Source organism: Schistocerca piceifrons, chromosome 1, assembly GCF_021461385.2.
Source record: "Schistocerca piceifrons isolate TAMUIC-IGC-003096 chromosome 1, iqSchPice1.1, whole genome shotgun sequence".
NCBI classification, from domain to species: domain Eukaryota; kingdom Metazoa; phylum Arthropoda; class Insecta; order Orthoptera; family Acrididae; genus Schistocerca; species Schistocerca piceifrons.
Window position 1 is genome coordinate 1,090,489,088 of NC_060138.1, and position 17,109 is coordinate 1,090,506,196.

The 17,109-nt window shown below is 38.9% G+C and overlaps 1 protein-coding gene across 1 annotated transcript in view; it reads right to left on the minus strand.

The window, feature by feature from the left end:
* LOC124775033 overlaps positions 1 to 17,109 on the minus strand; it is a 118,944-nt gene that overhangs the window by 52,836 nt on the left and 48,999 nt on the right. Inside the window, exon 4 of the mRNA XM_047249808.1 lies at positions 3,206 to 3,320. Within this exon, the coding sequence (XP_047105764.1) occupies positions 3,206 to 3,320 (115 nt within the window). The remainder of the gene's footprint in view (positions 1 to 3,205; positions 3,321 to 17,109) is intronic.

Consider the following 17,109-nt stretch of genomic DNA (forward strand, 5'->3'; position numbering starts at 1 on the left):
TTCAGAAGGGGGTTACGGGTGTACAGTAACACCAGCTTGACTTGGAGGGGACAGTTGAGTGGCCAGCAAATTTTGTTATGCTGCCAATCATGGGAATCTATAGGGCATACTTTGGAGCTAAATGAACATCGATCAAGTTTGGACTGCAGTTTGCTTGAATCCATTTGCAACTGGATTTAAATTGACTTTAAAATTGAACAAATACTCAGCAACAGCAAAAATTTCTTCTGGAGATGGTAAAAGTCTAGTTAGGGACCAGTAGCGAATTTACATGTTTTGTGCAGGGGTGTTGTTGATGCTCACTTTGAGGTATGATGGGAACGAAAGGGGGGACTGACTGCCACTTGCTCGTTCTATGCAGCCAATGAGAGAGCAGATAATATTTTGGAAGCAAGAGACACTGTAATACACTCATGTCAGTATAGAGGCAAAATCTGCAATGTATCTGGGAAAAAGCTGTGTTCTCACATCCCACCTTAACCACATCAGCAGGAATCACAATATATTCGAAAGAATCAGCCAAATATTTGTGAGAACAAAGCTATAAATGTCAGCTGTGTTATTAGCATGATGATTACGGAAAAAAATGATACCACAAAAGACTTATTAAGCAAAAAATAAGTGAAGTTAAAAATCAATGTAAATCATTTCTTTTCATTATTTTATTTCTCCTTGTATTGTCAAAATGTAGAAACTAAATACATAAGTTTAGAAAAAGTATAACTTCAATTTTTTAGCAGATATTCTGTCAATAAAATAGTTTGAAATTTTGATTAGAATATTTTAAAAATATATTTTTTTTCTCACGGTGGCTCTTAAAAAAGGAGGTTGTTTAATATTCATGATCATCTTATACTTGAGTAAGTATGGTATATGGTAGAAAACTTACAAAATGTAGTGAGGAGCATGGTAATTTTAATAGGTATGGGGAACTGTATCTGAATTATAACGCAACAGCTAACATCAGACCAATGTACAAGGGAGATGGAGAATTGCCCCTGCATCCTTTGCAACTGTTTTTATGTAGCCTAGCTTGTCTTTCCATGCCCAGTGCCCATTTCCTCATCATTCCCCATAAGTAACTTTGGTTAGAGTGAAAACTGTCATTCTTAACTTATGAGTTATTATTGATGAATCTCAGCAGAAAGGAGACCAAGCTAAAATTACGGAAGCATATTCCAATATTTGCTCTGCCACTGCAGACTTCTACAGTTCATTCTGTGGCACGTACGTTCTGCACATTATTCAGTCTCAATGTGAATGTTCCCAGCCACTGTAATTATCGCTGAAGGTGAACAAGACAAGATGCATTCTTGGTGTTCTGATACCAAGACCGTCTTTCTTGGGTCATTTGCTGGATTTAGATAATGAGCAGAATGTGCAATATGTGGCCTCTTCTGCTGGATAAAGTGCCTCAGAAAGAAAGAGGTCTGTGCCAGCTTCTCGGACTAGCACAGTGTCTCGGAGCTGTTCCTCTATGTTTAATACCTAAAAGCTGTGTTTCAGATGCTCCAATCTGGATTCTGAATGGTTGTTAGCCTTCACCCTGTGCAGTAATACATTCATGACAACCCTTTATTACCCCAAGTGATGGAAACATCTTGCACATCCAGGAAGAGTAGTTTTCCATCTCTCCCTACATCTACTGTGAATTTAATGTTCAAGAGGAAACCATTCACGTGATTTAGAAACTGCTGCAATACCATTTAACCATGGTTTCAAATCACGAAAGTGTCATCCACATATTGATAAATGGGTTCTTCATGTATGACATAGGAATTTAGAGCTTGTTCTTTGAAAATGTCCTAAAATTTGCCATAGTACATAATATAGGACAACCCCTCCCTCATAATATTCTTCACGTGTGGTGAAACAGAATATCATCATCTGGAGAAAACCGTTGAGATGACAGTTTCAGTGTTTCCTCCAAGGACACACTTTAAAATAAACATGACAGCTAAGCTGACTCATATGTCATTCAGATATATCATCAGTGCTCTGGTAGTTTCCATGAAAGTTTTTGAGATCATGCTGTGGTCATTACCATGTCTCACTTTTAGAGCCAAAACTTTTGTCAAGTACTTCACTAACCTTTAAAGGGCTGAACTAGTGACAAAACCAGTGAACGTAGAACTTCATTCTTGAGGATCTTTGGTGATGTATGCAGTCTTAAGTCATTTCACAAAAAGTAGATCCAGTTCTTGAATATTTCTTCTGACAGTGTGTTTTCTTAAAATATTCTAAATATTGCTAGTAATTTTTAGTAGTGCTGCACCTTATGTCTTATGATTTAACAAAACTATTTCTGGTGGTAGCCATATGTGCTGAGAATGGTTATCTTCTGACTACCAGTTTCTAAAGACCTAAAGTACCTGGACCCTCTGGCACATACAGGTATCCCCCACCTCTATCTTCACATAGGAACCAATGTTACAGACCTAACAGTCAGACAGTGTTGATACTAAAAGGTAGATAATGCTGCTTCTAGCTTTCAGAACATTTATGCAAACATATTTGCAAAACATGCTTGGCTGGGAAAAGCTGGAAGTGAAGGATAGGTTACTCAGGTTGAGGGGGATCTATGTGTTGTAAGGAAAAGGAGAGGTAAAGATCAAGGAGAAGGCAACAGAGATAGTACATTGGTAAGACTGGAGTTACTGCTCAACACACTACCAACTTCCACTCAATAATCTCTGAAGTGTCTGTAACTCATATTATTAATGACTGTTTCCTTTGTTTTCACACATGCCTCTCATCAACTTTATAATTCTTCTGGAAATTTTTGCTATCTTCTTTTCCATTCATCACCATTATATTTATGCTCTTTAATCAACACTTTGTCCCCCTCCTCCTCCCCATTTCACCAAATTCTTCGTCAGTGTTTGTCTATTATTCTCCTACTGCTCATCAGTTGCCTTAATCAACCATTGAGCCAGTAATACTACAAATTATGCAGGTCCTTATGTGGCCACTGTCAGACTTCATCAATGGCATTATTCAAACTTTTGAGAAGTAAATGATCAAATTTAAATTTAAAATGATTTCTCTTTAAAAAATTCATGAAGTGTTTTACTCTGACTCCAGTTCTGTTGTGAATACTGATCTATCTTTACTGCAATTGTGTGTGTAAAATTCTAAACTGAACAGTTATCAACACATGGCTGGATAGAGACTTTGGGAAACTTGGGCAGGGGAATATGTTTACCTGTGCAAGACCATCTTCAGTTGATGGTTTCCGTTTCTTCGGTGGTAGTATCTTCAAGTCCTCATTGGATGATGTGGCTACTGCATGGGATGAATGAGAATCACTCCAGTTTTCCCTGAAAATGATGTGAAAGCTGCACTGTGTATCAGATTTACAGTTAAATCGTCATAATGGCTTGCAATAACAGAAGTTTTTTAAAATAATAACAAAACAATAATGTGGTAGAAAATGGGCAGCATTAGAGGAAAAAGTGAAATGCTCTTCAAATTCTTGTTTGAACTGTTCATGCAAAACAGGTAAAAGACAGAGAAAAAATGACTGCTCATTTCTGTTGGTATCTCCCTAGTATTTGTATATGGAATCTCCTCTGAAATCAGAATGGGTTCACAGGATAATATGCCTTTCACTGCATCTGTAATATGAGTTATCATTTTTCTTTCTGGAACTACATAGCAAAATTCTTGGTCATTATTTTGTCATTTCAAAATATATGCCTATTACCATAAACATGTTAATACCTTAAAAATTAAGCTATTCAGGATCAAAAACTAATGAGAAATAACGCATTCACATCCATTACTAAAATTAAGAAGTGGACTTACGCATGTCTCACTTATTGTGTTCAGGAATGTGTCACTATAATGTCAGTCCTGTGCATATTAAGCAAGTGAGATGTGTATACCCCTCTGTGATCTCAAGAGAAGTGAAAGATATATTTTCCATTCAATTCAATACAACAGGTCTGGTTTGTTTATGGTGGTAGGTCAGAAAGTCATGCAGTTGACCGTTAAATTCAAATTCTTATTCTCTGAAGTTGTTCTGTCGTGCTAAGCGTATTACATTAGTGCTCTTCATGCTCCTATCTTCCACAGTCACATGTAAAGCCAAAGAATGGATCCAATCCTTCTATACAATACTCATTGATGAGTCTGATGCTGAAAATGAACACAGTAGACAGTATACACTGCTTTTCTCACTCTTAAGGATACTACCATACCAGTATTTGACTGTTACTCATTCTCCCAAATGACAGATCTGAAACGAAAAACCTTAGTATTGAAAAACTCAAGATTACTCCATGCGAACCAAGCAGACTGTCTCGTCGATAATCTCTAAGGCACAATTCACAATTGTCTCATAAGAATGGAAAATAATACAGGGTGCTCCTGTTTACATAAAGGGCAAAAGAATGGATGCATACAATACAGAGCAACACCATTAATGTGCATTCTTTGCTGGATCCTAATGCACATTCTATGTTCAAGCTACATGATGACACTTGACCAAAAGGCACTCTTCTCACAGAATCAGGATGAGTTTGGGAAAAAACCACTCAAATGAAACACAGTTTGCTTTATTCAAACACAATATCAAACGGTGGATGCAAGTAAACACATAGGTTCATCTCCTGGAGTTTTGAAAGATGCTCAAGCCACCCGTAATGAGCATCTTTTGCAGTATCCTATGGCATATTCAACATTTAAGTAATATGATGATGTTGTAGGAAAAGATGCTCTTTTCACAGAATCAGGTTGTATTCAGGAAAAACCACTCATGTGAAACACAGCTTGTTTTAATCAAACACCATTTCAAATGGTAGAGGCAGGTGAACAGGTAGGTTCACCTCCCAGAGTTTTAGAAGGTGTTTGGTTCAACACTCTACCACATTGTGAACTAATGACCAAACTGCAATTATACAACATAGCTTTACAGATAGGCGATTGGTCTGATGAGTTCTTGACAGATAGAGCCCAATATGTTACAATGAATGTTCAATACACAAAAAAGTAAATTAGACGTGCTGTAAGGTGGTGTAGTAGAACCATTAATGTTCTCAATATAAATAAATAATTTACCAGACACAGTCAGCAGCACTATTAGATTAAGCACTGATGATATTGTCCTTTCAGGAGAGTACTATTCTGGACAACGATAGAGAAATGCAGGGAGAGCTGGACAAAAATTTCCACTTGAAGTAACAAATAGCAGTTGTCTTTAAATGTGAGTTAAAAAAAGATTAGGGTTGCCAATGACATTGTAACTCTGTCAGAGACAGTGAAGGAGTTGTAATATCACACAAATGGAATTGATAGTGTCTTGAAGAGAGAATATAAGATAAATATCAACAAAAGTAAAACAATGGTAATGGAATGCAGTCAAAACAAATCAGTTGATTCAGAGGAAATTAAATCAGGAAATGAGACACTTATAATGCAATAGATAAGTTTTGCTACTTGGAAAGTAAAATTATGGCCAACACAGAAAGAGAAAAAAAAAGCAGACTGTTAATAACAAGAGTGTAGTTTCTTAAAGGGAGAAATTTGGCTGTTTCCTGGGTCTAAAACCAGTGTGCTGGGGGCGGTAGTGGCGAGGGTGTGGGGGGTGAGGGGGGGGGGGTTGGGGGGGGGGGGGGTGAGCTTTGGGTTTGCACAGCAGCAATCACAGACAGAAAACTCATTCTCCAACATATGAGTTTCAGACTGGGAAAATCTTGCACCAGTCAATTTCGTCCCTTACGGAACTTATAGAGAAAGCATATGAACATAAACAATTAAAAAGGACCAGCACTCATAGATCTAAGTTCTGATTAAGACACAGTGAAACCATGAAATCCCATTGCAACAGCAGAAAAATTGGCTTGCCCAGGTGTTTTATGTCACATGGGAGGTTAGAAACACCCAATAGCAACAGTAGAAAAATTAGCTTGTCCAGGGTAGCATTTTGGACCTCTTTCTATTCAACCCGTATACCAATGACCAGCACAATGCAAATTAGTGACCCTCTTGTATGCTTCCTGTATGCTAACGATCTATCATAACTCAAGGAAATAGTTTTGCAGAAGTGAAACAAAATCTGGAATATACCCTAAGCACCATGTCAGAGAACTACCACAAAAACTCCCTTAAACCAAACCTTTAGACATAGAACTCAATGTCTTTCCATCTTCGTTGCCACGATCCTGAAAACAGGTAAGACTAGTTGTCGTATTGGACTGGTCATTGACGTATAAACATCACTGTAAGAAGGCCAAATGAGAACAACAGCCTGGGCACAATGCTTCTCCATGTCAGTATGTGCTTGCCTGGTGTGTTCCAGATCTGTACATGTCAAAAAGGTCAACTTAAATTAAAGATGTCAATTAATAACTGGTTATATGAAAAACACAGTGGTCAATAAATTTTGTAAAGCATCTTGATTTACAGACTCCAACTTTCAAAGAGCTGATCATGAATACATTGGGAAACATAAAAATATCTTTGACAAACACCTTATCTGGAGCTTCCTGTTGACATGAAAGACTTAAATCCCACAGGAGATTCCAGAACAGAGAACTTACCAAGCCTCCTGTGCAGTCATACCTGATCAAGTGGGGTCTTTTAGATAAAAATGATGACAGATGTGATAGTGATGAATATCACGTTATGGAACACCTCCTTACCTCCCGTAACTGTGCCAGTAAATGCCCACTAGATGAAGTACGGCAGACAAGCAAGAAAACATTTAGCGTAGTGCAATTTTAGTCTGAAAAGCTTCGATTTCCTGACATGAAAAAGTAAAGCAGTAAGTGGATGTTAGGAAATCTTGTCAGATGGTATTTGTTTGGAGTGTAGCTGTTAATGAAGGTCAAACATAGACCATAAACAGCAAAGACAAGGGGAGAAGAGAATCTTTTGAAAGTGATGTTGAAAAGAATGTTGGGGATTAGATTGATATGTTGAGTAAGTAACAAAGAGGTTCTGAATATACAGGTTGTTACAAAAAGGTACGGCCAAACTTTCAGGAAACATTCCTCACACACAAATAAAGAAAAGATGTTATGTGGACATGTGTCCGGAAACGCTTAATTTCCATGTTAGAGCTCATTTTAGTTTCGTCAGTATGTACTGTACTTCCTCGATTCACCGCCAGTTGGCCCAATTGAAGGAAGGTAATGCTGACTTCGGTGCTTGTGTTGACATGCGACTCATTGCTCTACAATACTAGCATCAAGCACATCAGTACATAGCATCAACAGGTTAGTGTTCATCACGAATGTGGTTTTGCAGTCAGTGCTATGTTTACAAATGCGGAGATGGCAGATACCCATTTCATGTATGGATTAGCACGGGGCAATAGCCATGGCGCGGTACGTTTGTATCGAGACAGATTTCCAGAATGAAGGTGTCCCGACAGGAAGACGTTTGAAGCAATTGATCGGCATCTTAGGGAGCACGGAACATTCCAGCCTATGACTTGCGACTGGGGAAGACCTAGAACGACGAGAACACCTGCAATGGATGAGGCAATTCTTCAGGCAGTTGACGATAACCCTAATGTCGGCGTCAGAGAAGTTGCTGCTGTACAAGGTAACGTTGACCACGTCACTGTATGGAGAGTGCTACGGGAGAACTGGTTGTTTCCGTACCATGTACAGCGTGTGCAGGCACTATCAGCAGCTGATTGGCCTCCACGGGTACACTTCTGTGAATGGTTCATCCAACAATGTGTCAATCCTCATTTCAGTGCAAATGTTCTCTTTACGGATGAGGCTTCATTCCAACGTGATCAAATTGTACATTTTCACGATCAACATGTGTGGGCTGACAAGAATCCACACGCAATTTTGCAATCATGTTATCAATACAGATTTTCTGTGAACGTTTGGGCAGGCATTGTTGGTGATGTCTTGATTGGGCCATATGTTCTTCCACCTACCCTCAATGGAGCACGTCATCATGATTTCATATGGGAAACTCTACCTGTGCTGCTAGAACATGTGCCTTTACAAGTATGACACAACATGTGGTCCATGCACGATGGAGATCCTGCACATTTCAGTTGAAGTGTTCGTACGCTTCTCACCAACAGATTCGGTGACTGATGGATTGGTAGGGGCGGACCAATTCCATGGCCTCCACGCTCTCCTGACCTCAACCCTCTTGACTTTCATTTATGGGGGCATTTGAAAGCTCTTGTCTACGCAACCCCGGTACCAAATGTAGAGAATCTTCGTGCTCGTATTGTGGACGGCTGTGATACAATACGCCATTCTCCAGGGCTGCATCAGCGCATCAGGGATTCCATGCGACGGAGGGTGGATGCATGTATCCTCACTAACGGAGGACATTTTGAACATTTCCTGTAACACAGTGTTTGAAGTCACGTTGGTACATTCTGTTGCTGTGTGTTTCCATTCCATGATTAATGTGATTTGAAGAGAAGTAATAAAATGAGCTCTAACATGGAAAGTAAGCATTTCTGGACACATGTCCACATAACATATTTTCTTTCTTTGTGTGTGAGAAATGTTGTAACACCCTGTATTTGAGCTGAAAAGGGCCATATGGCACAACTTGTCAAAAAGAAGGGACCAGTGATGGACACATCTGAGGCATCATGCGGTAGTTTATCTGGAAGGAGAAGTCAAGGTTTGGCAGCAATAAGCAGGTTCAAGTGGATGTAGGTTGCAGTAATTACGTACAGATAAGACTTGCACAACATAAACTAAAGCAAGGAGCCACTGCAAATCAATCATCATCGGACTAGAAATAAACAACAACAGAAAGCAAAAAAATTCTCATTGTTGTTTTTGGTTTCCTTTCTGTTGCAAACAGATTTTTTGTTGAAACTTCCTGGCAGATTAAAACTGTGTGCCCGACCGAGACTCGAACTCGGGACCTTTGCCTTTCGCGGGCAAGGGCTCTACCATCTGAGCTACCGAAGCACTACTCACGCCCGGTACTCACAGCTTCACTTCTGCCAGTACCTCGTCTCCTACCTTCCAAACTTTACAGAAGTTCTCCTGCTTGGTTTGCAGAGTGAAAATCTCATTCTGGAGATTTTTTGTTTTTGTAATTCTTTTATTTATTCCATATTATTCTATATACACATTTCTTCTCTGATGAAGCTTGTGGTTTTCTATCTCGTCATGGAAATTGAGGATCCCATTTCTTATCTACTGCAATTTCTTTCTTCTGGTATTTCCCCTCTTATAGCCAAGTTCAAAATTATTTCACATGTGGGCTCTTAGCTGCTAATTTGCTTGTTACCAGGCACTTGCCTAGTGTATGTCTCACAAAGGTGAGCAAAGACCATTAAGGTAAGAGAAGAAATATTACACAAAGTACTGGGGATGAATAGGGTTTGGGGAACACAATCACAAATATACCCCTGAATCCTGCCCCACATACATTCTCACGTTAATGATTGAACTCCCCATTCCCATCCCGAATCACAAATTTTACTCCCACAAACTAGTATTATGACAGAAAGGAAAATTAGGAAAATTGTAATTCGAGTCTATACGAAGAATTGTTTGTAGTTTCAACAGTATACATCATATTACTGGTAGTCCATTCATTAAATCAAAGTCATACTGAATCCTCGAATCCCCCCCCCCCCCCCCGGATTCATAGTTGCTGATGATCATAAACATAATGGACCCGATGTCATGTAAGCATACCCTGTGCACTGCCAACAAGTAATATGTTGGAGTGTTGCAGTGAAGCAACAGAAATTCCTCCAATACTACCCACGCAATATGAGCAACATGCAGTGAAGAACATTTTTGTCTGAATACAAAACACGACAGGTCCTGAACAAGCGAGACTTCTCACTTAGTGTACCCACAATTCACATCAGCAGAGGTAACTCAATGATATTCAGTCAATAAGAATACATCTACAATTGATCCAGAATGGTTCCTGTTCCCTATGTACATAAACAATTTGTCAGACAGCGTGGGTAGCAATCTGAGATTTTTACTAATGAAGCTTTTGGTTGTTGAAAAAAGCCACTGTTTGATGACTGTAATTGTAATCAAGACGACTTGGGCAGAATTTATATTTGAAGTGATCATTGGTGAGAAGCTTTAAATGTGAATAAATGTAAGTTAATGCATGTGGGTGGAGAAACAATGTTTGAATACAGTATCAATTATATACTCAGTAAACTTGATTAAATACTTATGTGTGATGTGAAACAACATAAAATGGAACAAGAATATAAGACCATCTGCACAGAAGGAGAATGGTTGTCTACTTATTTATTGGAGACACCATACATACTGTTTGTACAACCCTCCTTCAGCATCGTTAAAGAGTTTGGGATCCCTACCACATGAAATTAAAGACAGAATCAAGGCAAATCAAACGAGTGCTGCTAGATTTGCTACTGCTTGGTTTCATCAGTGTGAGAATGCTACAGAAATACTTCATAAGCTCAGATGGAAATCTCTGAAGGGAGAAAGAAAATCTTATCATGACACACTATTAACGAAGTTTAGGGAACCAGCAATTGCAACAGAAAGCAGAATGATTCTACTGCTTCCAATGATTATTTCACACAATGACTCTAAAGACAAAGTAAGGGAGATTGGCCATACTGGTAATCATTTTTCCCTCATTCCATCTGGGTATGGAACAGGAAAGAAAATGACTAGCAATGGCACAAAATACCCTCCACAAAGTACTTTGCAAGTGCAGAACTCACTATAATGTCAATTAAAGAAATAGACAGCCACAATTGTAGCCACTAAATTTTACAGAGAAACTTGTCTCATATCTCAAGTAAACAGCAGATGGGATGTCATGGGGTGCCATTTAGTATTTCCAACAGATACACCATCTATAAATGTACTACACCCTTGACTTCTGCGGCTGAAAGCCGACAACTACCATGCACCCAGGTAAAAGAGCAACTAAGGACTAGATACTATGGGCCAAAAGGCATCTCCTGAACAAATCCCTTCAACAGCAGTGCGTATCTGACAAGTACGTTAAGTAGCAATGCGGACAATTTTACAGCCATAATCCTGTTGATTGGCTACCAAGGGAAAACTAACGAAGAGATGTCCCTAGCAGTGGGATTGACTTTTTGATACCATGTTATGGTTATGTAGGTTTAGATACCAGGTATCACACACTGTGCCATGCTGGAGGTTGTGGGTTCGAATCTTATCAGGGCATTTCTTTACTTTTAAATCTTTATCAAATCATACCTTGATCAGCATTTCTATTCATTTAACTTATATATAGGGAAACATTCCACATGGGAAAAATATACCTAAAAACACAGATGATGTGACTTACCGAACGAAAGTGCTGGCAGGTCGATAGACACACAAACAAACACAAACCCCTTCTTTCCCCTTAAGGTAAGTCTTTCCGCTCCCGGGATTGGAATGACTCCTTACCCTCTCCCTTAAAACCCACATCCTTTCGTCTTTCCCTCTCCTTCCCTCTTTCCTGATGAGGCAACAGTTTGTTGCGAAAGCTTGAATTACATGTGTATGTTTGTGTGTCCATAGACCTGCCAGCACTGATGTGATTTACCAAAAAAATATATATATACACACACACACACACACACACACACACACACACACACACACACACACACATCAGGCAACAAAATAAATACTTTATGGGATACAGTGAAGACAGAGACAGTGAGGCAAAAAAGGAAGAGGAACAGAGAGCACTAAAAATAAATGAGACATTGGTAACAAGTGCATGTAGTGTTGCAAACCTCCTAAAGAAGTGCTTTGTTTCTGTTACTGACAAATTGGTGTTTCAGCTTTGGTAAACAATGCAATGGAGTTTCTGAGACCAGTCTTTACAAATAGCTTCAATAAAATGAAAATGACACTCACGTCTCCCACAGAAGTAGCTTCCATCATAAGATCCTTAAAATCAAAGTATTCTAGTGGTTATGATAATATGTCAAGGAAGTGAGTTGAGTTCTAGCTGAAGTTATTTGTGTAATCAACCTCCTATCAGTGACCCATTTCCAGACTGGCTAAATATGCTTAAATTAAGACACCTACTACAGTAGTACAAGTTTATATGCCAACTAGCTCTGCAGAAGATGAAGAAATTGATGAAATGTATGATGAGATAAAAGAAATTATTCAGGTAGTGAAGGGAGACGAAAATTTAATAGTCATGGGTGACTGGAATTCGAGAGTAGGGAAAGGGAAAGAAGGAAACATAGTTGGTGAATATGGATTGGGGCAAAGAAATGAAAGAGGAAGTCGCCTGGTAGAGTTTTGCACAGAGCATAACTTAAACACTTGGTTCAAGAATCATGAAAGAAGGTTGTATACATGGAAGAAGCCTGGAGATACTAGAAGGTTGTTGTTGTTGTTGTTGTGGTCTTCAGTCCTGAGACTGGTTTGATGCAGCTCTCCATGCTACTCTATCCTGTGCAAGCTTCTTTATCTCCCAGTACGTACTGCAACCTACATCCTTCTGAATCTGCTTAGTGTATTCATCTCTTGGTCTCCCTCTATGATTTTTACCCTCCACGCTGCCCTCCAATACTAAATTGGTGATCCCTTGATGCCTCAACACACGTCCTACCAACCAATCCCTTCTTCTAGTCAAGTTGTGCCACAAACTTCTCTTCTCCCCCATCCTATTCAATACATCCTCATTAGTTATGTGATCCACCCATCTAATCTTCAGCATTATTCTGTAGCACCACAATTCAAAAGTTTCAATTCTCTTCTTGTCCAAACTATTTATCGTCCATGTTTCACTTCCATACATGGCTACACTCCATACAAATACTTTCAGAAATGACTTCCTGACACTTAAATCTATACTCGACGTTAACAAATTTCTCTTCTTCAGAAACGCTTTCCTTGCCATTGCCAGTCTACATTTTATATCCTCTCTACATTGACCATCATCAGTTATTTTGCTCCCCAAATAGCAAAATTCCTTTACTACTTTAAGGGTCTCATTTCCTAATCTAATTCCCTCAGCATCACCACACTTAATTAGACTACATTCCTCTATCCTCATTTTGCTTTTGTTGATGTTCATCTTATACCCTCCTTTCAAGACACTATCCATTCCATTCAACTGCTCTTCCAAGTCCTTTGCTGTCTCTGAGAGAATTACAATGTCATCGGCAAACCTCAAAGTTTTTATTTCTTCTCCATGGATTTTAATACCTACTCCGAATTTTTCTTTTGTTTCCTTCACAGATTGCTCAATACACAGATTGAATAACATCGGGGAGAGACTACAACCCTGTCTCGCTCCCTTCCCAACCACACCTTCCCTTTCGTGCCCCTCGACTCTTATAACTGCCATCTGGTTTCTGTACAAATTGTGAATAGCCTTTTGCTCCCTGTATTTTACCCCTGCCACTTTCAGAATTTGAAAGAGCGTATTCCAGTCAACACTGTCAAAAGCTTTCTCTACGTCTACAAATGCTAGAAGTGTAGGTTTGCCTTTCCTTAATCTAGCTTCTAAGATGAGTTAGGGTCAGTATTACCTCACGTGTTCCAACATTCCTACGGAATCCAAATGGATCTTCCCCGAGGTCGGCTTCTACTAGTTTTTCCATTCGTCTGTAAAGAATTCGCGGTAGTATTTTGCAGATGTGCCTTATTAAACTGATAGTTCGGTAATTTACACATTTGTCAACACCTGCTTTCTTTGGGATTGGAATTATTATATTCTTCTTGAAGTCTGAGGGTATTTCGCATGTTTCATACATCTTGCTCACCAGATGGTAGAGTTTCATTAGGACTGGCTCTCCCAAAGCTGTCAGTAGTTCTAATGGAATGTTGTCTACTCCCGGGACCTTGTTTCGACTCAGGTCTTTCAGTGCTCTGTCAAACTCTTCACGCAGTATCGTATTTCCCATTTCATTTTCATCTACATCCTCTTTCATTTCCATAATATTGTCCTCAAGTACATCGCCTCTATATACTCCTTCCACCTTTCTGCTTTCCCTTCTTTGCTTAGAACTAGGTTTCCATCTAAGCTCTTTACAGACGAATGGAAAAACAGGTAGAAGCCGACCTCGGGGAAGATCAGTTTGGATTCCGTAGAAATGTTGGAACACGTGAGGCAATACTGACCCTATGACTTATCTTAGAAGAAAGATTAAGGAAAGGCAAACCTACACTTCTAGCATTTGTAAACTTAGAGAAAGCTGGAATACTCTCTTTCAAATTCTAAAGGTGGCACGGGTAAAATAAAGGGAGCAAAAGGCTATTTACAATTTGTACAGAAACCAGATGGCAGTTATGAGTCGAGGGACATGAAAGGGAAGCAGTGGTTGGTTAGGGAGTGAGACAGGGTTGTAGCCTCTCCCCAATGTTATTCAATCTGTATATTGAGTAAGCAGTAAAGGAAACAAAAGAAAAATTCAGAGTAGGTATTAAAATCCATGGAGAAGAAATAAAAACTTTGGGGTTCGCCGTGACATTGTAATTCTATCAGAGACAGCAAAGGACTTGGAAGAGCAGTTGAACGGAATGGACAGTGTCTTAAAAGGAGGATGTAAGATGAACAACAACAAAAGCTAAACGAGGATAATGGAATGTAGTCGAATTAAGTCGGGTGATGCTGATGGAATTAGATTAGGAAATAACACACTTAAAGTAGTAAAGGAGGTTTGCTATTTGGGGAGCAAAATAACTGATGATGGTCAAAGTTGAGAAGAAATAAAATGTAGACTGGCAATGGCAAGGAAAGCGTTTCTGAAGAAGAGAAATTTGTTAACATCGAGTATAAATTTAAGTGTCAGGGAGTCGTTTCTGAAAGTATTTTTTTGGAGTGTAGCCATGTATGGAAGTGAAACATGGACGATAAATAGTTTGGACAAGAAGAGAATAGAAGATTTCGAAATGTGGTGCTACAGAATAATGCTGAAGATTAGATGGGTAGATCACATAACTAATGATGAAGTACTGAACAGAATTGGGGAGAAGAGGAGTTTGTGGCACAACTTGCCAAAAGAAGGGACCGGTTAGTAGGACATGTTCTGAGGTATCAAGGGACCACAAATTTAGCATTGGAGGGCAGCGTGGAGGGTAAAAATCGTAGAGGGAGACCAACAGATGAATACACTGAGCAGATTCAGAAGGATGTAGGTTGCAGTAAGTACTGGGAGATGAAGAAGCTTGCACAGGATAGGGTAGCATGGAGAGCTGCATCAAACCAGTCTCAGGACTGAAGACCATAACAACAACAAGCCTCTTTACGAGACGGGGGATAAAGAGGTACCATCAAACTACTGGCCCATTTCACTTTTGCCAGCTTTTTCAAGAAGATCTGAAAACATTGTGTTCAAATGTCTCCGTAAGCATCTGACTGCAAATAACATCTTGTCTAAGTTTGAGTTTCTTAAGGGTTCCAATATAGAGAAAGCTATTTACATGTACAGTGAGACTGTACTTAATTCATTAGATGGCTGTGTGAATCACAGCATTCTCTTAAGTAAATTAGAATATTATGTTGTCACCGGCAGTGCTGCGAAATGGCTTGATTCTTATCTGACTAATGGGAAACAAAGGGTATCCTTGCAAAATATCTGTGCAGTAAGCAGTCAGTCTTCATCTGATTGGGAATTAATTACATGTGGTGTTCCTCAAGGTTCCATCTTGGGTCCTTTGTTTTTTTTCTTGTGTACATTAATCCGTTACATTGGCAGATGCTAAATTTGTTTTGATGATGCAAACATTGCTATAAATAGCAAGTCAAGTACAGATTTAGAAATGGCTGCTAATTAAATTTTCACTGGCAATATATGGTTCAAAGCTAACTCACTGTCATTAAACTTTGAAAAGACCCACTATATGAAGTTCAGAACCTGTACAAGATTTCCTTCCAGCATGTGTACAAGATATGAAGGCATGCAGATTGGAGAGGTTGACAATGTTAAATTTCTGGCATTACAACTCAATAATAAATTCAGTTGGGAAAAGCATACCACAGAACCTCAAGCACCTAAGCAAGTCTGTATTTTGATGTCATATGTAGGAGATATAAGTATAAAAAAACTTACATACTTTGCTTACTTTCATTCTGTTATGTCCAACGGGATCATATTCTGGGGTAACTTGTCAAATCGAGCAGACATTTTTAGCATGCAGAAGTGTGTAATAAGACTCATTTGTGGAGTTAATTCAAAAACATCATGTAGAAACCTATTCAAGGAACTTTATATCCTAAGCATTACTTGAAGTTTATTTATCCCTACATGAAATCTGTTGCAAGTAATATATCTCCATTTCCAACCAATAGCTCAATACATAGTATCAATACCAGGAATACGAACAATCTACATAAAGACCTAAAATCACTTACCTTGGTATAAAAAAGGGTCCAATATTCAGGAACACATATTTTCAATAAATTGCCAGCAACCATTAAAAACCTGGTTTCACATAAACCAAAGTTTAAACAGAGTCTGAAAGACTTTTTGATAGGCATCTCCTTTACTCTATAGAAGAATATCTTAACAGGGACTGTTAGTTCAGCTTCAGTAAAAATGCCTATTATATTTCAGTTTTAACAGCACATGGTCACGGCAGTCAAGATTAGGTATTTTGTCAATGATACATTCATTAAAATTAACAATGGAAAATCCAGGATGGAATGTGTGGTTTCAGTTGCCTGAGATTGCAGTGGCGCGCGCGCGCGAGAGAGAGAGAGAGTGTGTGTGTGTGTGTGTGTGTGTGCGCGCGCGCGCGCGCACGCGTTTGGCTGTCTATCGTTGACAAAGGCCTTAACGGCAGAAAGCTATAAATGCCTATCTGCGACTCAGCATCTCCGTTATATGGTGAGTGGCAACTTTCCTTCTCATAATATTGATAAATTTATTAAAAGTGTATAACTATGTTTCATTCTGAGAGAGTATTAATTCTGTAAAATTAGCAGTTCCAGTTTATTGTAATGTATTCACCTACTTTGACAATCTGCTGACAAATGATCAGGGTAGTGAGTATTACATTCAAACATTCTATGTTATACTTTCTGATTTGTGCCACACCCACAAGAATCATCTCATTTTTGGGTCTATGGAATGAAAATTGAATTTAATTTAATCTAATCTAATCTTTAGATTTAAGACTAAAATACAGAACTGTTCCTACCACTTGCATCAGCTAGTGTGTGTCA